At 59.3% G+C, this 22,928-nt stretch overlaps 1 protein-coding gene across 1 annotated transcript in view; it reads right to left on the minus strand.

The window, feature by feature from the left end:
• The window catches only part of LOC308640139 (voltage-dependent P/Q-type calcium channel subunit alpha-1A-like), a gene marked incomplete at both ends in the record, with an annotated part of 71,838 nt that overhangs the window by 24,544 nt on the left and 24,366 nt on the right, over positions 1-22,928 (minus strand). The window contains 13 exon segments of the mRNA XM_081312155.1: positions 320-449; positions 1,674-1,809; positions 2,452-2,900; positions 9,970-10,021; positions 10,024-10,778; positions 12,258-12,361; positions 15,696-15,733; positions 15,736-15,762; positions 16,055-16,172; positions 17,351-17,423; positions 17,637-17,768; positions 17,853-17,965; positions 20,147-20,259. Coding sequence (XP_081168281.1) covers positions 320-449; positions 1,674-1,809; positions 2,452-2,900; positions 9,970-10,021; positions 10,024-10,778; positions 12,258-12,361; positions 15,696-15,733; positions 15,736-15,762; positions 16,055-16,172; positions 17,351-17,423; positions 17,637-17,768; positions 17,853-17,965; positions 20,147-20,259 — 2,240 coding nt within the window.

Here is a 22,928-nt window from a genome sequence, read left to right on the forward strand (position 1 = left end):
CTCCCAGCCCATCCTTCCTCCAAAGCTTCATGTCCTCGTGGGAGACTCCACGGGGAGAGCTGGCTTTTGAGAGGGCACCTCTAAGTCAACCCGGCTCAGCCCCTGGCCCCCTCCATTCCAGGCAGAGCATGATCCTGTCCTGTCCCCGCCACCCCCACCAGGGGACCCAGCCGGGTGGTCCCCTCCAGGGACGTCTTGCCCTCAGAGATGTGCCTCCCCTCCCTGCAGACACGGCTGTGCCCGAGGCTGTCCCCAGTCAAGCCCCACCCGGCTCGAGTCTGGGGCTACAGGAGGAAGGGGACGGTGAGGCGGGTCTCACATTGTTGCGGGGCGCGTTGGGCTGCACGGGGTCCTCGGCGGCCAGGGCGATGCTGCTCATGGCGATGGCCATGAGGATGCACATCTCGAAGTAGCGCAGGTTGAGGATGTAATGGCACAGGCGGCGAAGGCTGTTGGGGACAGATGGTGTGCAGAGGTCCACTCAGAGCTCAGGATCGCAGGCCTTCTACCATAGCACTGTTCGAAATCCCTAACTTCTAAGGGCCACACCCACCAAGCCATCCTTTACCTAGGGCCCTCTCTGGGTCCTAGGACCCCAAGAAGGCAGGGGAGACCTCCCAAGGGGAGCCACAGACATGTCCGGTTTACCCTGTTGAAGTGGGCCCCTCCCTCCACAGAAAGCCCTCTTCCCCATGCTGATTTTAGGACTGGCAGCAAGAGTCCAGTGTAGATAAACTTCCTATTTTCGTGTCGCCCTGTTTTCTTGGCCACTGGCAGGGAAGATGCCAGCACTCCAGGTGCTGGACACCCCTTACTAGTTTTTCACAAACGCATCCAGTATAGTACTTTGTAGAACTGTGCAAACAAGGCCTCTGGCCCTGAGCTGGGCTTCACAGAGATGTCTACATTTTTAAGATAAGTTACAAATGGGCTCCATGGTGACAGCTGGCAGGGGGAGGAAAGAAAGGGGAGAAGAAGCTCTCCCCTTCTCAGGTGTTGTCCTTGAAGAGTTAACTTGCCCAGAACAGTGAAAGAAAAAGCTGCTTTTCTGTGAACTTCTGCAGACTGTGAACTTCTGGGCCCCTCCCCTGACATGCTGGGGAGAAAACTCTGAAACCCTGAACTCGGGGTTCAGGGGATTGATTGATGACAGCAAAAGCTGCGCCCTCTGAGCCTGGCTGCAGCCACATACAACTGTTTCCTGCCGTCTTCGGCACCTGGCCTCGTCTGCCCCTACAACACTGTGGCTCCTAACGACTCTGGAAGTCTTGGTCCCCACACTGGGCTGAAGAAAGGGGGATGAAGGGTGTTGAGGACCCATGGGTCACAGAGATGTCCCTCCCTCCCTCCCTCCCTCCCTTCCTAGAATCAGCTGTGGGACGGGAACTCTCATCTGGAATGTGGCCTGGACCACGAAGACCAGAGGGTCACCAATGCCGGAGTGGGACACACTGGGGTCTCCAAAGAGGTGGTGACTGAAGCTCTGACTCGCAGCCTGATCAGAGCCCTGATGGCCCAGGGCACCTTCCTGGGTCAGCTCGGGATGCGCTATGACAACGTCCACCTCATACGACTTCAGGACGGGCCACTCCGGGCTGATGGTGGTGTTGGGGGGTGGCTCCCCCTCTGCTCCGTGGCCCTCGTCCCCTCCCGGGGGCCCCGGGCCTACTCACGGGTTGGTGGTGGACAGGATGAACATGGAGCTGTAGGGGGGCATGGGCTTGGGCCCGTCCTCCCCGGGCTCCTCCTGCTCCTCCTTCTTCTCCTCCTCTTTCCTCGGCAGTGGGTCGGGGTTGGCGTTTTTGTTCACTGTGGGGACAAGAACCAGGGCTCCCTCCGTGGTGGTTTCCCAGGAATCTCTGGGCTCCCGCCCACCCCAGGGGCGGGGCGTGTCGCCACATCCTCACTGACCCTTGTGGGGGGTACTTCATGATCCCCACTGACTGACAGGGAAACGGGGGCACAGAGAAGTGCAGTGACTTGCCTCAGGTCACACAGCCTTGAGGGGACACCTCAACCGCCTGGCCCCAGAAAGCCTGTTTCCAGCCACTCTGTGGCCCTGAGTCTGCTGGGCTCCTCGAGGGCTTTGGTCAGCCCTGTCCCTGTCCCGCCTGACCTTCATGCCGAGGCTGGGGGCACCCAGGGGGTGCTAACGGCCCCACTTAGGGGGACATGGGCTCAGGCCACGGCACCCCTTTCCACGCTGTGTGGCTACTGGGCACAGGGCACGTGCCCAGACTAGATGGGGACAGGCTGGGGCGTGGGGGACACTGGGCGTCCAGGACCCAGGGTGAGAAGAAGGCAGAGCGTCTCGTTAACGGTTCAGAAAACACGGTTCGCGGGTCGAAATGGTGACATCTGGATCTAATATCTGAGACACTGACGCTCCTTGGGCCGAAGCAGCGCCTGTCCGACATCCCCGAGGTCCCCGAGGTCCCCGCGGCCGCTCACCTTGGACGACCGTGTGGTTGAGGGGCGGCCCTGGGGGCGGGATGTCCACCGCCGTGTGCTCGGGCCTCCCGGTCCTGGCCGAGGCATCCTGGCCACTGCTGGGGTTGGTGACGATGAGGCTGTTCTCGGGGGCCTTGGGGGCGCCGGGGTGCGACGGGGGCCCTGGGTCATTGGGCACCCGGCGGCCGGCGCTGCTGTGCGGGTTGGCGGCCGGGGCGGGCATGGGGCCAGGGACTGTGCTGTTCCCCATCTTGGCGGGGCTCTGGGGCGCGCCGGCGGGGCCCAGGCTGTCGTGGGGACTGGCCGGCTCCGCAGTGGCCAGCTTGTTGTTCTTCAGGTTGTCCATGTCCTCGGCCAGCGGCGCGTCCTGGCGGCCCAGGTCCTGCTGGATTGGACGCGTGGTGGACAGGTTGGGGCCGGACACAGGGACCCCGGCGCCCTGGTTCTCTCTGAGGAAGGCAGGTCAGCGGAAAAGAACCACAGCAGAGTCAGGACGGTGGGGACAGGGTGGCGCCTGCCCAAGACCCGGCAAGGGACGGCCTGGGGTGGCTCAGTGGCAGGGCGCTTGCCTAGCACACACCTGCCTGGGGTCACCCCAGAGCCATAGCCAAACCGACAAACCAAGCCAACCCACCAGTCCCACCGCCGCAGCAGCCCAACCACGTCAACCCAACCCAACTAACCCAACCAACCTAACCAACCACCAAACCAACCAAACTAACCAACCAAACCAACCTAACCCAACCAACCCCACCGCCCCACCAGTTCAACCATGTCAACCCAACCAAGTCAACCCAATTAACTCAACCACCCAACCTAACCCAACCAAATCAACCCAAACCAACTAACCAACCCAACCAACTCAACCAATCCCACTGCCCCACCAAGTCAACCCAACCCAACTAACCCAATCAACCAAACTAACCAACCTAACCCAACCAAGTCAACCCAACCCAACCAACCAAGCCAACCAAATCAACCCAACCCAACTAACCAAACCAACTAACCAAACAAACCCAACCCAACCGATCACACTACTCCACCAGCCCAACCACATCAACCCAACCAAGTCAACCCGAACCAACCAACCAAACCAAGAAAACTAACCCAAACCAAGTCAACCCAACCCAACTAACCCAACCAACCAATCAACCTAACCCAACCAAGTCAACCCAACCCAACTAACCAAACCAACTAAAACAACCAACCTAACCCAACCAAGTCAACCCAACCAAATCAACCCAACCCAACCAACCCAACCCAACCAATCCCACTGCCCCACCAGCCTAACCAAGTCAACCCAACCAATTCAACCAAACCAATCAACCAATTCAACCAAACCAAGCCGATCCAACTAACCAAACCAACCAACCTAACCCAACCAAATCAACCCAAACCAACCAACCAAACCAAGAAAACTAACCCAAACCAAGTCAACCCAACCCAACTAACCCAACCAACCAATCAACCTAACCCAACCAAGTCAACCCAGCCCAACCAACCAACCCAACCAACTAACCCAACCAAACCAAGCCAACCAACCCAACCCAATCAACCAAACCAAATCAACTAACCAAATCAACCCAACCCAACCAAGCCAACAAATCAACCCAACTCAATTAACCAAACCAACCAATCTAACCCAACAAATCAATCCAACCAAATTAACCAAACCAAGCCAACCACCCTAACCCAACCAAATCAACCCAACCCAACCAACCAAGCCAACCAACCAATCAACCCTACCAAATTAACCAAACCAACCAAACCCACCAAATCAATGCAACCAATGCAACCGACCCAACTAAACCAACCCTACCAAATCAACCAAACCAACCAAACTAAATCAACCAACCCAACCCAACCCACCCAACCCAATTAACCAAACCAACCAACACAACCCACTCAACCAGCCAAACCAAACCAATCAACCCAACTCAACCAACACAACCAAATCAAACCAACTACACCAACTCAACCAAGCCAACCAACCCAAACCAATCAACCAACCAACCCAATCCAACCAACTAAATCCAACTAACCAAACCAAACCAACCAACCAACCAACCAACCAAATCAGGCCATTCCATGGCGGCTTAGCCACAGGCCAGGGGAGATTCACCGCGTTCTCACTCTATAGATGAGACGGGGATCAGAGACTGACGGGGCCCTGCCCCAGGCCACACAGCCAGCTGTGGCAGAGCCAGCGTGGAGCTAGCCTGGAGCTAGTCAGCAGAGGCTCTGCGCCCAATCCCAGGTGGGAGTAGATACCGGCTGTGTGTACCCACACCTCCTGGAAGGAGAAGCCAGGCAGTCCCTCTGTAGTCCCCGCAGGGAAGGCCCTCACCCTCCGTCACGTGGGTCGCATGGACGCTTGGGAGGGAAGTCAAGGAGCTGTGTGAGCCCGAGCAGCCTGACTAACCTCTCTGAGCCTGAGTTCTCTCAGGTTATGTTTTTATCCTTTTTGGTTCCACGGCAGTGGGACCGTCCCCATGTCCTGGAGACTGAAGTGGTGATCCCAGAGGCTACTCGCTACGTGACCCCGGAGAGTCCCTCAGCCTCAGTTTCTCATCCGTAACGCAGAGTGGTGTCCTGGGAGTCCCATGAGGACTAGAGGTGGCCACGGGACACTGTGGGGTGCTGCTAGGCCTTGGGCCAGGGCAGGATTGGTCCTGCTGGGTGTGGGCTCGCCCAGGCCCAGGCCCCCCTCCTCCCTCCTCCCTCTTGCCAAGACAGGTCCCCCGGGCCCGCCAGAGTGACCTCTTTTGGACAAAGGGTCTTTGCAGATGCCATGGAGGATCTCGAGAGGAGACTGGCATGAGCCCAGACCCACGGCAAATCCTCTCGTAAGGGAAGGGAAGGGGGAGACCCGGGGACACAGGTGATCGCCATGTGCTGGCCAGTCAGGGAGGCCACGGGTGGTGCGTGGCATCAGAGACCATCCGCCTCTGCCCTCCGGGCATCGTCCCCGAGTGCGGGTGACGGGAAGTGAATTCCAAACCAGGGCTTCCCCGCCTGTCACAGCGCCCACAGGTGCGTTCTGAGAAGCCAATGTAAGCTGGGAGTCTGGCCGGCGAGACCTTCTGGTTAAGTACCATGTGAGCCTCCCTTGGCCTCCACAGGGGAGGCCCCAGGGCCCCGTGGACCAAGACCCCCAGATGCTCAATCCCCCACATAAAGAAGCACTGGCACAGAATCTGTGGGATCTCCTGAAGACGGTCCACCACTTGCAGACACCGGGGACTCCTAACGTGGCGCTGGGCACACAGTGTTGCTCAGGGGATTCAGAAAACTGTCCCCCCTCAGTGTGGACACGGTTTCACCCCCGCGATTTCTGACCTGCGCCTGGTTGAATCCACCGCCGCAGAACTGCTCGTATGGCGGAGGCCACCGTCTAGATTTTTTTTTTTTTTAATAAAAGCCATCTTTCTTTCTTTTCTTTTTCTGGGGGATGGGCAGAGCTGGGGATTGAACCTTGTGTACGCAAGGCAGGCACTGTACCAGTTGAACTATTCCTAGCCCCCAACTGTCTAGATTTTTTTTTAATTTTTTTTTTAATATTTATTTTTCAGTTCTCGGCGGACACAACATCTTTGTTGGTATGTGGTGCTGAGGATCGAACCCGGGCCGCACGCATGCCAGGCGAGCGCGTTACCACTTGAGCCACATCCCCAGCCCTGTCTAGATTTTTAATGAAAGATCTTCCTGCCCCCAAGCAGACCTAGTCAAGTCACAACTTGAAAAGGAGCCCATCCTTCGGTCACCATCTAAAGAGATTGTGTAAAAAAAGTCACACAAGCCATGTGCGGTGGCATGTGCCTGTAATTCCAGCAACACTGGAGGCTGAGGCAGGAGGATCGCAAATTTGAGGCCAGCCTCAGCAACTTAGTGAGACCCTATCTCTAAATTAAAAAGGGCTGGGGTGAGTCGGGGGTACAGCGCCCTGGGTGAAGAGCCCAGCACCAAAACAGAGCAAAACACTCACAGGACAGGGAGGCCGGGACCGCGAGGACCCTCAGGGTGCTTCCTTGCAAGGTGACATTATTGAGGAATGGCGAGGGCCCTGGCCTTAGTTGGCTTTGTCCTTCTTCCTCTGGGTTCCCGCTGGCTGTGTGTGGGTCAGGGTGTGTGACCAGGCGCAGGCGCAGAGCCTCCTGCACCTGGGGGGGGAGGGGGGGGGCTTCGCTCCAGCATCTCGGAGGCAGGAGACCGCGGCCTCCCCGCTCCTCCCGGGGCTGGCCTCTGTGCCCTGTGCCCCAGGAGGCCATTGCATAACAGCCTGCGCCGTCCCTCCCGCTGGCCCGGCTCGTACTGCTGGGCTGCGGAGCTCCTGCCCCGGACGCGCTCAGACCCCAGATCCAGGGCTGGCCCCCATTATCTGGGGAGCGAGGTAACAGGAACCCCCATTCAGCTCGCTCCACGTACACCTCGCTGACCCCCGATGGCCCCCGATGACCCCTGATGAGGACCGGTGGCCGGGGTGGTGGCCAGCGCAGGAAGGCTGCCGGGGGCGGTCCTCGGACCCCGAGGCCACGGCAGGGCTGGCCGAAGGAAACGGGGCGATGGGGGACTGGGGTGCACGGAGCGGGCGCACGGGGCTGCTTCAGGGCTCAGGGCAGGATAAACCGGGGTTGGGCGTCCTCTGGGCCTGGGTTGCCATGGCGACCAGTGCAGGTGGACAGGACCCCGCAGGCCCCTCCCTGTGCCAGGACTGCGGGGAGCTGTCGGGGAGGCAGGGCGCGCCCTGGGGTCACAGGGATTGCGTTCACTGGGAATCAGCCAAGCTCCTCCTCACTTTGGCCGCCCTGGGGGGCCCCTGCCCGACACCACGAAAGAGCAGGTGCTGGGGCAAGAGATGAGGGGAGGAGGGAGGTGAGGGGACAGACCTCCGTTGACCATTCCGCAGGGACCAAGCCCTCAGGGAGCGGCTGGGACAGGGCCTCAGGGATGAGGCAGGGATCAGGGGAGGCTCGGGCCTCGGGGCTGCGGCATCATCCCCATAGAGACCAGAAACTGCGTATTATTTTATGTCTGCAAATTAATTAGATTAACGCCTCGTCTTTGATTTCCCCCTCTTAATAATGCTTGAATCAGCCAGATATGGTATGGTGGCCCGGGCTGCAGCCCCAGCTACTCAGGAGGCTGAGGCAGGAGGATGGCTTGAGTCCAGAGGGCGGGGCCAACCTGGGCAACCCCGGGAGACCTCAGGTCAAAAAAAAAGAAAAAGAAAAAGAAAAAGAAAGGTTGGGCACAGTGGCTCGTACCCATGATGCCGGAGGCTGAGGAGGCTGAGGCAGGAGGGTCTCGAGTTCAAAGCCAGCCTCAGCAAAAGTGAGGCCCTAAACTCAGTGAGACCCTGTCTCTCAATAAAACACAAAATAGGGCTGAGATGTGGTTCAGTGGTGGAGGGCCCTTGAGTTCAATCCCTGAAACCAAAAAAAAAAAAAAAGCAAAATATGCTTTCCTGAGTGTTTATTTCCAGTGAGCATTATGACTTTTTTTTTTTTTAAACCAGCCAACTGACTAACTTGCTTCTCTGCTGGCCTCAGCATTTGCAGTGTCTATTAATAAGGGACCTATCGGTGACTGACTGGTTCCCACGGGATCCACTGAGGCCCTGGTGGAGGTGGGGGCTACTGTCTCCTCTGGAGAGGGGGCGAGGCCCTGGGTGATGGGAGGGCTGGATCTCCATCCTCTCCCCTAGGCTGGTGGCTGGCCGCTCCTGGGAAAAGCCAGTTCCCTCTGCAAAACCCGGGAACTGGAGTGGGGAAGCTCAGGCTGCGGCTCTCAGGCCCTCACCCTGTGTGCTGATGAGAGTGTGGAGGATAACAGGCAGCACTTCCTGGTGCTCCCTACTGCTGCTGAAGCAGCTGACAGTTTCTTTGTGTCCGCAGCACTGGGGACTGAACTCAGGGGTGCCTTGCCACCCAGCCACACCCTCAGTCCTTTGTATTTTATTTGTTTGAAACAGGGTCTTGCTAGGTTGCTGAGGCTGGCCTTGAACTTGCCATCCTCCTGCCTCAGCCTCCCGAGTAGCCGGGATGACAGGGGTGCGCCCCCCTCCTGGCAATAGCTCCCCGTTCTTGAGCACAACTGGCCAGTCTCAGGGAATTCACAGCGTGAGCTTAGCCTACAGTAGGCACTTAGCAAATGGTGAAAGGCTCCATCAGCCCAGTGGGGAAAGCTCGGGAGGGACAAGGACCCACAGGATGGTTTTAGGAAGGCATTGAGGAAATACGGAGACCGAGTGGCGCCAGGGCCGAGGGGCGCGGTGGGCATCTGGGGAAGGGGAGTAGGTGAGGTCCCACCCAGGAAGACACTGTCCTTTCTCCTGGGCGACTCCCTACCCTCTCTCATGCAAATGGAAAACCGGCTTGTAATCATCAGAACCTTTCATTTTAAGCCAACGTGGTTTTGACCAAACTCAGAAAACACTCTTTGTGTGTTTTTAGTGTGAACCGCATTTTTCTGACTGCAGCCCCTGGACGGTACAGGAGGCCTGGCCTCTGCTGCTGTGGAACCTCACCAGGACTTGGCCGGGTCTAGAACACCGCGACACCGTCAGCACCTCCCTTCCTGGGCTCTGAGGTGTCTACAAACCCCAAGTCGTCAGCCTGCGCCTGCGCAATCATGTCCCCGCAGCCACCAGAACCATGTCACTGCGTCCCCAGAATCCCTGCGCTCAAGTGTGGTCTCTGGAGGGCAGCGCTGACCCCACCTGGGAACTGCTCAGAAAGGCAGAATCTTAGGCTCCCCCGAGGCCCAGGTCCTGAATTAGAATCCGAGTTTTAACAAGATTCCCGGGAGAGTCTCTCCCTCTCTCTTTCACACACAGGGTCAAGTTTAAGAACTGCCGGCCTCATTTGGATACCACAAAACAGAATCACTGACCCACACCACTAAGCCAATCAACCCAGAGCCCTACTGGTCACATAAGGGGGGACTAAGGGGACCCTGGTTTATAATGGAACAATGTCCACACCCCCTTGAAGCTGTTGGGCCCCTTTGTGAAGAATCACCTTGAGTACTCTTAAGGAAGGAGGACACGGTCAGGGACCCAGTTAGCCCTGGCCTGGGGACATGCCCAAGAGCCTCTGGTACCCTGCTGCCCCTTCAACTCTGGGGCCCCCAAGAGCCTTCCCACGTTCCTGGAACACACCAGGTAGGCCGAGACTCGGCGAGCTGGGAAAAGGTCTAATTTTACTGAGCACTTACTAGGCCCGGGGCCCTTCCAGGCTCCGTGGACTTCACCTCGTTTAACCCCGGCAATGGCCCGATTCCACTCGCTGGGCCTGTTTCCCAGGTGGGAAGACAGGTGCGAGGTCACTTAGGGCCACCAGCAGCAGCACAGGGAGAGCTGGACGAGAGCTCTCCTGCGGGGTGCGGCCCTCCCCGGGCTGCCTGATGTGCCCAGGTGGACGGTCCCCGGGGCTCCAGGCTGCCCGTGGGGCGCTGCCCTTCGCCCCTGTCCTCTCCCCTCTGTGAACCAGGGCTGGGACGCGGCTGAACCCCACTTACTTCCTCCGCCGGTGCCGGCGCTCCTTGTCTTCCCTCCGCGCGTCCGTGTCGTGTCGTAGGTGGCGGGAGGGCCGTGCCGGTGTCGCCTCCTGCGCTCGCCCCCGTCGGGGCCCTCGCCCTCGCCCTCTCCGCCGCGGGCGGGCCGGCTGCCCTCGCGGTGGCGCGCCCGGCGCTCGGGCTTGTCGTCGGCCGCCTCGTCCCCGGGCCTGCGGTGCACGCGGTGCCTGCGCGGCTCCCGGTCGGCGCCGGTGCGCGGCGACCCGCTGCGGCTGTCCCTGGGCGCCGCCTGGCGGTGCGCGTGCCTGCGGTGCGCGTCCCCGGCCTTGGGCCGCTCGGCCTCGGCCTCCCAGAAGCCGGGCTGCTCCGGGCCTCCCTCGCGGGGCGGGTGGTCGGACTCGCGGCCGTAGGGGCCCTCGCGGCTCGGCTCCTCCTGGCCGCCCGCCCAGGGCCTGCGCGCGTCGGGGCCGGCGGGGTCGCGCGCGCGCTCGCGCTCGTGGTAGCGCGCCTGCTTGCGCAGCAGGTCGTCGGCGCGCGGCGGGCCCAGGCGCGGCTCGACGGCGGGTTCGGCGGCGCGGCTCTTGTTGGTGTTGTTGTTGCGGTTCTCCTGCGGGTCCACCACCAGCGGCCGGTCCAGGTGCGTCTTCACGTCGGGCCGCAGGTGGCGCGCGTAGGACGCCTTCCAGCGCTCATCCGGGTCCAGGCCGGGGTAGAGCGCCTCGCGGCTGGCCAGCAGGTGCTGCTTGCGCATCTCGCTCGTGCACTGCTCCCACACCGAGCGCGCCGCCTTCTGGTTCCTCTGCTGCTCCTTCCTGCAAGGCAAGGCCGGTCGGCGCCCCAGGACCTGCGCCCCGCGCCCCGCGGTGGATCCCCTGGCGCGGCCGCGCCCACCCGGGTCCGCACGCTCAGCCTGGCCCGACGGGGCGGCCCAGCGGGTGTCCCGGGTGACCTCCCAGGCACCTGGGCCCGAGGCGGGCCTGTCAGCCTGGCTGAGGGCCCTACCGTCTGTCTTCTCTACTCTGCCGCCAACGGCAGCGCGGGAACCTCTGGGGTGGCTTTGAGCATCCTAATGGCCTCGGAGATGGCCACGGAGGCCAGCGCGGTGGACATGAGCCTGTGCACGTTCCACAGCCCCCAGTGCCCGCGTGGCCTGAATGGGAGTCTGGGGTCACAGAAAGGAACCAGGGCAGCCAGGGTGGGCAGTGCGGGGGCTGGGGTCCCATTCAGGGCCCTCGGAGCCTCCCCAGGGCTGTGGGACACGGGTGGTGTTATAGGGACCGTCGCTGTGCTCAGGCTGTTCCTAACCTCACCTACCGCGCATGCGCCTCCCTGGGCTCCCCTCCTGCAGCCACCACCTCTTAGTTTGGAAAAGCTGCCCCCTCCCCGTAGTCCCAGAATGCAGCGCTCTGCAGCATGAGACCCCCTGAGTCCCCCACCCGCAAAGGCACGCTCAGAGCACTGTGTCCTCCGCTTTCTTTATCCAAGGTCTCTGGTTCCTCACTGCCTTGTTCCCGACCCCAGCGAACTGTCTGCTCCATGCACCTTCAGAATCTGTCCAGGATCCTGCTACATCCACACCTCCTCGGCCCCATCTTGGGCCAGTCCCCATCTCCTTTGCAAGGACAGGCTGGTGCCCTCAACCTGCCCTGCTGGGCCACCTCCCTCCCTCACTTCCACAGTCCGTTTCCCCACAGTGGCCAGAGGGCACCTGTGAGCACTTGAGTCAGGTCCTGACCCTCCTCTGCTCCTTTGCCAATGATGCAAAACCCAAGTCCTCCCCGTGGCCCCCAAGGCCCTGCATGACCTGCTCGTCACCTCCTTGCCCTCGTCTCTCCCTCCACAGTCCCCTTTCTGCTCACTGGGTTCCAGGCACACCAGCCTCGTTCAGATCCCCTGAACACACCAGGAGTCTGCCTCAGGGCCTTTGCATATACCAGTCCCTCTGCTTGGGATGCATTTTCCCCACATCTCCTCCTGGCTCCTTCCTCACCTCCCTCAGGTCTTGCCACCATCCAGGGGAGGCCTTTCGTGAGTTTGAAAGCACAGCTCGGGGCTGGGGGTGCTACTCAGTGGCAGAGAGCATCCTCTCCCCCCCCCCACACACGCCAGGCCCTGGGGCCATCCTCAGCAGCACCACCCTCTGCACTTCCGCCCTCCCCTCTCCATCTTTTTTTCTCTAGTTCTGTGATCTTGTCATCGCCCCCGTTGACTTGAGAGCTACCCAAGTGGGGCTTTCCAACCTTGCCGGGTGGGAGCGGGGCACCTCCGCCCAGTGGTTAGGGATGGCCCACCCCCGACTCACACAGCTATGCAATAGGGGGCTCACTTCCGCCACCTCCTTGGCCTTCTGCAGCGCGAGCTTCTGGTTGGCGGCCTCCTCCTCCTCTTGTTCGTCCTGGAAGGACACAGGTCTCCTCACAGGCCCACCCTGGGAGGTGTCCGAGCACTGAAGAGCAGGCTGGGGCTTGGCCTGGGGGTCGGCCACGCAGAGCCGGGGTCCCCACAGCAAGGGCCACCCGCTTCACGCCCAGCGGCCTCCGGCCACCAAGCCTGTTCTGACCCAGCCAGGGGCGGCCCGCGGAAGGACTCGCTCTCTTTCCTGCCTCACAGGCCCTTGTCCCCAAGCCGCGTCCCCAGAACACCGAGCGGTGCCCGGTGCAGGAAAGTGCTTTCCCAGGCTCCGCTGGGCACCACCAATAGCCCCAGAAGCGGGCTTGGGCCCCCACTGCCCTGAGCCGGGGTCGCGGCCACTGTCCGGCTGCCTGATGGCCAGGTCAGAGAGGAGCAGGACGCAGGCATGCTGGAGGACACACAGGAAGGGGCGCTTTGCGACTTTCCACCCTTCAGCCGTCACAGGGGGCTCAGCTGTGATGTGCACGTCCCTCGTCCCCAGTCCCCGCGGCCGGAGGAGGCTGAGGCAGGAGGATCGCGAGTTCCAAGCCAGCCTCAGCAAAAAGTGAGGCGCTAAGCAACTCAGTGAGACCCTGCCTCTCAATAAAATACGAAGTAGGGCCGGGGAGGTGGCTCAGTGGTCGAGGGCCCCTGAGTTCAGTCCTCGGTGCCCCCCCCAGGCCCCCTCGAACAAAGAAAGAGAAAAACCCACGTCCAGAAACAAACCCACTGTTCAGGACAGCAGGCGGCTCAGACGGCGCCTCCTTCACCCTGAATCTGAGGCAAGGAACAAGCACCTGGGAATCAGGGGTCAGGACGCACCGGGACAACTCGGAGCAGGACCCCTCCTGGCTCCGTGCCCAGCTTTCCTTGGAACTGGGCACCTGGCGACTGCTCCAAAATACTAGATCCCTAGGCCCTGGAAGTTTCCACAGAACCAGGTTCGGCCTTGGAACCTGTGCTCCCAACAAGCTCCCAGGTGAGTGAGTTCAAGTCCAAGCAGCCAAAACACAGTGGCCAACAGCACGGGTTCCAGATCCCGGTGGCCTGGGTTCAAATCCCAGCTTTGCTACTAATTGCTGTGTGCCTTGGGGGAATCTCTAAGCCTCTCTGTGCCTCACATTCCTTATCTAAAATCCCAACTCTCGCTCACTTTCCGACTTCACTCTTCCCCTTAGCGCTTCGCGCCATCGAAAAAGCCGCGCATCTCTGTGCACCGATCTGTTTCTCGTGGGTCTCCCCAGCTGGAATCCCTTCTCCAAAAGGGCTGGGTTCCTGGCTCTAGACCAGGGCTTTGCTCACAGTAGGTGCTCAATATGTGCTCACTGAATGAGTGACGAAGTGGGGCTCAGAGAACTTGCCTCCGAGGTTTCAGCGGGACATGCTGAGGCCCCACGGGCACCGCGCTCACGGGTGCCCAGGAACCCCTGATGGAGAAACGGAAGGGAAGCCGCGGAGGCTCAGGCCTCCCTGCCTCCTGTCCCCTCTCCTGGATGCTGGCCCCTGAGCAGGGGCTCTGGGATGAGCTCAGGGCTGGACCGGCTCCAGGTGGCCCGGAGCTGGGGACAGTGAGGGCTTCCGCTCCTCCCCCGTCAGAGGTGGGGCCTGGAAACCATCCCGCCCTCCAGCCGGGCTGACAGATGGAGGGTTGGCAGGGTCTGCTCAGTTTGGTTTGGTTCCGAGTCCTGAACACCTCACGCCCTGGGGAAGGCCCTGGACGGAGGGAGGCTCCCAGCAGGAAGACCCTGCACGTGCCACTGAGCTTTGTTCCCCCTCAGGCCTAGTTTGGACCTGTGACCAGCTCTTACGTTCCCAACAGACCTGTCCTCCTCTGTGGTTCCTTCTCCTGGGCTGATGCACCCACCCATGGAGAGGCAGGGCGGACTCCAGCCTCGCCTGTGCTCTGGTTTCCTTGTGCAGTGTGCAACCTGTACAACTGTTTTTGGAAGCCCTGCTCATGGGTCATTCTAGGGACATGAACTGTGTTACTGAAAGCAGTGGGGCCTTCCTGGGTCCACCTGAGGTTCACTGGACTTTCAAGGAGTCCAAGGTTGCCCTAAGGAGCATGTGTCACCGATTTGGGTAACTTAACCATGAGTCAGCACTGGTGTGAGGTTCTTCCCCCGACCCCCCATTTCTCTCTGGCCCTATTTCCTCTTCTGTGATATCTGAAGGGCCACGTCTCTGCTCTTTCAGGTCCTAGTGTGTGGCAAAGTCACGTAACCTCTTGGGGACTCAGTTTCTTCATCTGTGAAGTAGACACAACCCTCCCTGGTCTGGATGTGCTGTGGGTTGAACCTGGGGCGCTGCCCTCCTCCTGAACTACACCCCCTTTTTATTTTGAGAGAGGGCCTTGCTAAGTTCCTGAGGCTGGCCTCAAACTTAGGATCCTCCTGCCTCAGCCTCCCAAGTACCTGGGATGACAGGCGTGTGTGTGCCCTGTGTCCTCTCCCGTGGGCAACTCGGAGCAGGACCTCTCCCCCAGCACAGAAGGGCCTTAACGTTTTCTGTGGTTGTTGGTATTTTGATTTTCGTCACGTGCTGGGGAGGCTCACATCCCAGCCTCCCCGCGCCAGCCAGGGGAGGCTGCCTTCCCTGAAGGCTCACTGTGTGCTGGGAGCTTAGCAGAGCGCTTGATGTGGGTCGTGTGATTCTTGGCTGTGGCTGCTGAGATCCTGCCCTGGGGCCAGTGGTCCTGCCTGAGCCTCAGTTTCCTCCTCCACTCGAGGGAGGCTACAGTAGCTGGTTCCACAAGCATCACATGGTCACTGCTATCCTCACAAGGAAGTCCAGAGAGTGTCCCCTGCCAGCTTCCACACACGGGGGGACCCAGTGGAGCTCCAGGGTCCTGTGCAGGCTACTTGCTAGCTGACCTGTTTACCATACACTCAGCCTCCACGGTGGCTTGCAAGTGGCCACTAGCAGGTCCAGAAGGAGGCCAGTGGGGGAGAGAGGCGGGAGCTGCTTACTGGCCACCATCTGTGCTGGCCACAGCTCTGGGTCCCCTAAGACCATGGGATCTACGGGAGCCCCTTTCCCTCAGGTCCAGCTCCTCCACTGTCCTGGGCGGTGATGGTGCCCGGGGCCTGGCACTGCCCCCTTCCTTGGGAGCCCTGCCTGGTCCCTTCACCGGGTCCCGGGTGGCGCTGGCCATCTGCTTCCTGCAGCCTCCAGGCCGCGGGCCTCTCTGTGCTCTGCTGGGGAACCGGCTGGTGGAGGCTCAGCGCCCTGGGAGGAGCGGGAGGCTGGCTCTCCCCGCCTGGTGACCAGGTCCCTAGGTCCCTCCCGCTCTGCCGCCCACAGGTGGTGCCTCTGCCAGACACAACGTCCCCACAGACCTTGGTGATCTCCTGGGCGTTGGCCAGGTTGTCCACGGGATGGCCAAGAACACATTCAGGAGGGTGTCTGCCGCCGAGTCAGGGAAAGCGGCCATGGAGGGACAGCACGGGGACCAGGCTCCAGTCACCCAACCTCGCCCCCACCCGACCCTGACCCTCCCCCACCCTCCCTCACCTCCCCGCCCCACCCCCCACCCTCCCCACCCTCCCTCACCTCCCCGCCCCACCCCCCACCCTCCCCACCCTCCCCACCCTCCCAGCCCCGCCCCCGTACCCTCCCCCACCCTCCAGCCCCGCCCCCGTACCCTCCCCCACCCTCCCAGCCCCGCCCTCCAGCCCCGCCGCCCGCCCCAGGATACAGTTCCCGAAGAGCGTGAGCACGATGAAGTAGATGGAGAACACCATGCCGCCCTGCACGCCGCCATGCGACTCGATGCCGTTGTACATGACCTCGTTCCAGTCCTCGCCCGTCAGGATCTGCAGCCGGAGGGCGGAGGGCAAAGGCGGCCTCAGCAGCGGGCGAGGCCACGACCCCGAGGCCACTGTCCCGCCCGGCTGGCAGACCAGCTCCGTGGCTCCGAGAGTGCCAGGGCCCACGCGCGGCTTTGGGACCGAGGAGCCTGGCGGGGCCACACGCCCGGCCACCAGGGTCTCCCCTCGTGGGAAGGGGATTCGCCCCAGCTGAACTGTGTCCGTCTGGGTTCCTCTGTGGAAGCCCCTGTCCCCGTGTGGTGCTGGCAGAGGGAACTGGGGGGTGTCACTGGGGCCGGGTGGGGTCATGAGCCCTCGCAAGAGGAGAAAGAGGGACCTGGGCTCAGCTACCATGAGTGGTGGTAGCTGTGGGGGGGCATCTGCAAGTCACAGCCTCGCCAGGAGCACGCCCCGGCCAGCCCCGGCCAGCCCCGCAGCCTCTGGACTGGGAGACACAGATGGACGCCGCCCAGGCTCTGTGGCTCAGCAGACGTGGCCACACATTTTTTATACCAGGCATTGAACCTAGGGGTGACGTGGCCACACATTTTTTATACCAGGCATTGAACCTAGGGGTGCTTAGCTTCGGAGCCACATCCCAGCCTCTCTCTATTTTTCATATAGAGACAGGGTCTCGCTGAGTCGCTCAGGGTGTCGCTAATCTGCTGAGGCTGGCATCGAACTCTCAATCCTCCTGCCTCAGCCTCCTGAGCTGCTGGGATTACGGGCGTGACCACTGCAACCCGCAAGACCAGCTGTAACATCCCCCAGATCCCTCCGTGCGCGGAGCTGAGTGGGGGTGCCAGGTGTCGACGACCGATGTGGGGCCAGGTGCAGCTCGGAGGCAGGATGTGGCCCTGGGGTCCGCCCCCTGCACTGTACTGCAGGCCCCCAGGTGGGACCTCAGCTAGAGACACCTGCGGGTGCCCGGTGCCAAGAAACCCGTGCCAGGGCTCAGCACTTCCCCGCAGGGCACAGCCCTCTCCAAACCCTGTCTGGGCCTCATTTAGAGGCTGCCTCTGTGGGAGAGGGAAGGAAGGATCCCCTCTCTACACACTCGAAGTCCCTCCCAGAGAAAGAATCCACAGGGAAAGGCCTGGGGATCCGGGGGAAGCCCCTCGGAGGCCGTCCAAGTGCCCCAATCCGACACTAAGAGGTGTCGCCCTGCCCCGCCAAGGTCATACCTGAAACACGGTCATTATTGCTGCCGGAAAGGTGTCAAAGTTGGTGGGCGGCGTCCCTTCATCGAAATTGAACCTGTGGGGACAACACGAGTTTCCCGTGAGCCCCACCCGGTCAGAGTCTGGTTTCCAAGGCAACACCCCCTCTCCCCGGGATGGGCGGTACCCACAGCCCCGACCTCCTGGGTGATGCCCGGGGGCGTCGGGGTGCAAAGAGGGCAGCAGCACCCTGCGGCGGGGCGCCCTGCAGCGGGGCGCCAGGGACTTGCCGGGGACGCTGGGCACTTACTGGCCTCCGAAGAGCTGCATTCCCAGGAGGGCGAAGACGACGATGAAGAGGAAGAGCAGGAACAGCAGGCTGATGATGGACTTCATGGAGTTGAGCAGGGAGACCACCAGGTTCCGGAGCGACGCCCAGTACCTGCCCACGGCGGGGAGGGGTCAGCGCCGGCCACAACCCTGGCCCGGCCCTGGAGGAAGGCCCCCCGGAGTCCCCAAGACTTACTTGGTGACTTTGAAAATACGTAGTAACCTGAGAGCTCGCAACACGCTGATTCCAAATGACGTGCCGGGTTTGATGACAGCCCAGATGACCTCAAAGATGCTCCCGATGATGACCTGGAAGCCGGGACGAGGGCTCAGCGTGGGGACACTGGGGTCCCCGGCCGATTCGCAGACACCCAGCTCTGAACCCCGAGGGCAAGTGGGCTGGGGGTCCCGGGCCGCCCTCTCTTCCCCTTTTACGAGGATTGGAGGTGGGAAGGCTGGGGTGCGGCTAAGGGGTGCGGCTCTGGCCCAGCCTGCAGTGGGCTGCTTCCGTCCCCAGCACCGCCACAATAAAGGCCACACCGACCTGAGGACTCCCGAATCACCCACCCGCTACTGCTACTAGTAGGACCAGGCAGCACCTGGAAGCTTCCAAAGACCCCGGGTCACCACCATCATCCTGCGCTCTAATCACCTCCTCCTCCTTTTAAAGAATGGATGTGAAAGTCCTATTGCATAAGATCAACCTGGTAATGTAGCTCCTTGGGGCCACAGAAAACACTTTTTTTTTTTTGTACCAGGATTAAGCTGGGACATTTAGTCACAAGCCACATCCCCAGCCCTTTTATATTTTTATTTTGAGTAGGACTTTGTTAGTTTTTGAGGCTGGCCTTGAACTTGCAATCCTCCTGCCTCAGCCTCCCAAATCGCTGAGATTACAGGTCTGCTCGACTGTGCCCAGCTGAAATTTAATACGCCTTGCCTCTTGAACCCCTAGCTTAGCAACACAGCAGCTGTAGGGTATCTGTTGCTTCCTCTTGTAATCATGGGGCTGCCTGGAGCTACAGTTGCTGCTGCCATCCACCCTTGTGAGAGCACACTGGCCTGACTGTCACCAGCTGGAGAATAGATCAAAATTTGAAGTGTGGTTTCTACTGAGTGTCACTTTTGTATCGTCACGATGTTGAAAATCATAAATCGAACCATCGTAAGTTGAATCATTGCCGTCACACCACCATAAGTCAGGGACCGTCTGTGAGTGATGTGACCGTTTAACTTCTCCACTCGACTGCAGAGAGACACTTGGGGCCAGGCTTGTCACGAACAGAGCTACTCTGGACATTCTTTGTTTCCTTTCAAGTCCTCACACTCGCTGGAGAAGTGTTTTACCCCTAAGACACCTTCAACCCGAGAGAGAGAGACTCTCTCTCTCTCTCTCTCTCTCTCTCTCTCTCTTTTTTAACAGAAAGAAATTTGTTTTATTCCTAAAACATTTTGGGTCATTTATGTAGGTAGTTTTGTTTGTATATATTTTGTTTTTTCCTCCAACACCATAGTTTCCTATAATAGGGCAGAAATCAGTACTAGATTCAGAATTATTAAGAATTTTTTTTAAGATAGAGTGAGAGAGGAGAGAGAGAGAGAGAATATTTTAATATTTATTTTTTAGTTCTCGGCGGACACAACATCTTTGTTGGTATGTGGTGCTGAGGATCGAACCCGGGCCGCACGCATGCCAGGCGAGCGCGCTACCACTTGAGCCACATCCCCAGCCCCTTATTAAGAATTATTAAGGCTGCTTGAGAATACTGGAACTGGGTGCAGGATTTGGGGCGTCCTGGGGAAGGCACATCCACTATTTGACACTAACGCTGCTACAGTCGGGATCTTAAAGGTCCTCCAAAGGCCCATCTGTTCAAGGCCTGGTGGTGCCACTGGGAGGTGGTGGGACCTTTAAGAGGCGGGGCCTAATGAAAGTCTTTAGGTCACTGGGGGCCTGCCTCACCCCTCCCCTGCCCCTCAGCTTCTGGACCATGGAGGGAATCGCCTTGCTCCACCACATGCTCCCGGCACCATGAGCTGCCTCCCCAGGCCCCAAAGCCACAGAGTCAACTGATCATGGACTGGAGCCTCTGAAGCTGTGGGCCACCGTAAACCTTTGCTCTTCATAAGTGAACTGCCTAAGGCATTTTGTTACAGTGGCAGAGAGCTGATCAGGTTGAAAGACCCTAATTTTGTTCCCAGCTGCAGGGACATTCTTGTTGGTGTCTCCCAGGCACCTGTGTGAGTTCCTCTAAGGTGAATCCTTCATGGAGGACTCGCTGGGTCACCCATCTGTTTTCCAAAGGCGGTCTATAATTCCCCCTTGTGGACCGAGGCGGGGAGTTCTGGGCTCCTGTGATTGCTTCTGCGTCCGTCTCAGTCTTTCACACACAGAGGTGACCTTCCCTCTTCCCGGCTGACCAAGGTCTCCAGGTATGGTCATTATAGACAAGAGCGCATGCAGTGGCCCCACAGAAGCCGAGCACTTACCCCGCAGTCGAAGCAGTTGAAGGAGGAGTGGAAGTAAGGCCGCGTGCCAAGCCCATACATTTTTATAAACATTTTGGACATAAAGAGTCCTAAGAAAATGAATTCTGCATAGTCTGGAGGGAGAAGGAGGAAATAGAGAGGCGGTCAGTCTGGGGTGAAGGCCGGCCAGGGCTTGTTCTCTAGAGCCCCGTCTCCCTTCTGGAAAAGGAGAAGAGAAGACGGGTGCCCCCCACCCCAGCTGCTCTCCAGTGGGTACCTCTGCTCTGGTTTGCAGAGAAGGGCTGGATGCAGCCAAGGCCCCCGCTTTCGTGTTGACTAGTGGTTCCCCAGGAACTCGGTACACTTCTATGTCCCCACTTCGAAAACCTCACAGGATAATTAACCAACCACCAGGGGCCTGGCGTGGACCCATAATGCCACTGGGTCTTATCTAAGAATCACGCTCCGTCCACTTTGGCCTGACTGAGCTCCCAAGGAAGAGGAAGAAGTGGAAATCACAACGGGGTCCTGGTTTTGACTTGACGTCGGGACTGGATGCGGCACTGGGCCACCCGGCGCAGGCACGGCTCCTCGGATACCCTCTGGAAATCCCGTCTAGCTGCTCATCTAAAAGTCTGGATCAAGACAAAGACTCCTGTTCTTAGATTTAGGAATGCCAAGGCCTCCGGGACGGATAAAGGTGGATGAGCCTGCAAAGCAATGGCTCATCCCAGTCCTGTTCTGAGGGGGATTTCCTAGTGGGGTAGGAAGCTGAGGTTGGGAAGCTCCTGGGAGGCTGGGGGCTGGGGGGCTGCTCAGGGTTCTCACCTAACCAAGAGGGAGGGAGGAGGAGGGGTTCTGAGGGGGAGTCCGCCTAGAGAAAGGGAAGATGGAGACCCAAACACGCCTCTGAGAATTTCCCACCATGGCCATGCAGCTAATCATTTGATGGCTGCTCCGGGTGGAAGGTGTGTGTCCCCTTCCAAACGCATGTTGAAACTCAATCCCCCAAGGAACCAAGGTAAGAGGTGGGCCCACAGGGGCTGGTCACGTCACATGGAGCCCCGATAAACGGGATCAGATGCTCCCGTGAAAGGGTTCAATGGGTCAGTTCATCTCTCTTGCCTTTCTGCCTTCTGCCATGTGAAGACTCCAGGCTCCTCCCCTCTCCAGGGGGCCCAATGTTCAAGGTGCCTTCCTGGAAGCAGAGGGCAGCCCCACCAGGCAACCCAACCTGTCAGCACCTTGGTCTTGGACTTCCCAGTCTCCCAAACTGTGAGAAAATGAATTTCTATCTTTATTAAATTACCCAACCTCAGGTATTTTGTTACAGCAGCACACATGAGCTCAGACAGTGGTCGAGAGTGTTTACTAATCTTGCTTTTAGTAGGTGGTTGGGGTGGATTGTTGGGGTCCCTCATGCTTATTTTTCACTGAAATGTCCCTTTATTTGTAGGACTCTAAGGGGTGACAGTGTGATTGAGGTCTCCAGGGTCTTCAGAGTCTAGGGTCTCTAGGATCAAAAGGCAGAAAAGGAAATCTGTCCATAACCTCAGGTCCCTTCCGACACCCAGTGGAAGTGGACGAGTGCCTCTGGGATGCTTGTTTCCTGATTACCGTGGAAACACACAGCGAGCCCTGCCCAAGGCCTGAGAGAACTCCTCCCCACAGCACTGGGGGGTCTGGAAGAACTTTCTGGACCATCAGATCTAATTTCCACGGAGAACCGATGAGTCGGAGACCCAGAGAACCCAGATACTTCATTGATTCTGAGACGCAGTTTTATTCAGACTTTGACATCTCTGAAGTGGAGGAGAGGTTCCTAAAATCAGCAGGTCTAGTGTAGACGGCAGATTGTTGTCTTTCTTGGTGACACATAAAGAAAAGGATGTCGTGTGTTTAAAGACCCTTGGTGGATATGGATGGTGGTTACGACTGGCCCAAGGTCACATGGTGACTTAGGGGCAGGGAAGGCATGCAGCATTCAGGTCACCTGGTGTTCAGGGTCGGGATCTATTATCAGACACAGCTTGGACCCTGAAGCCTAGTTGCCTGGGTTCAAATCCTAGCTTCATCACTTCCTAGCTGTGGGACCTTGGACAAGTGACTGAACCTCTCTGTTTCTCAGTTATTTCAACAGGAAAATGGGGATAATTTAAGGATCTTTACAGACAAGAAGCCCAATCCTCTGTTCCTAAACCAGGACGGACTGCCAGGTGATTAGTAGGGAGGACACACGGGATTAAAAATAGACCATCAGAGGAGGTTATAACAGGAAGTAGAGTCCTCATTTATAAGAGACTCCGGGGGGGACCAAACACAATTACTAAGGTTGGAACTAGGTCAGGACTCTTGGAAAGAGAACTGGCCCCGAGGGGTGTCCTGGGGGGTCAGTCATGACTGGGAACCACGAGGGCTTCAAGGAGATGGTGACCTCGGCTAGGCTCTCTGCCTTTCTAGGTCAAAGACTCGACTGTCTCCGTGGCAGGTGTCCCACATCTGTCCTGAACCAGGACAAGAGGGTGACGGATGAATAAATCAGGCCAGCTGAGAGACACGGAGGAGGGTGGCCGGTGGGTGGCGTGGTCTTGGGGAGCCCCACTCAGGGCCCCCGATGGGCACCTGCCCTTCGTGTGCCTGGCACGCCTCTTGTTGATTCCTCAGAGCTCTTTACTTTTTAAGTCCTGGCGGGATTGATCCCTATCTTTATGGCTTCTCCCCACCCCGGCCAGCCCCCAGCTTTGACCCCGTCTCACACTTGTCCTGGAACCAGGCGGAGGGAGGAGGATCAGGCCTGAGGGTG

This window comes from Spermophilus citellus, assembly GCF_964194105.1.
Source record: "Spermophilus citellus genome assembly, contig: SCAFFOLD_528, whole genome shotgun sequence".
NCBI lineage: Eukaryota > Metazoa > Chordata > Mammalia > Rodentia > Sciuridae > Spermophilus > Spermophilus citellus.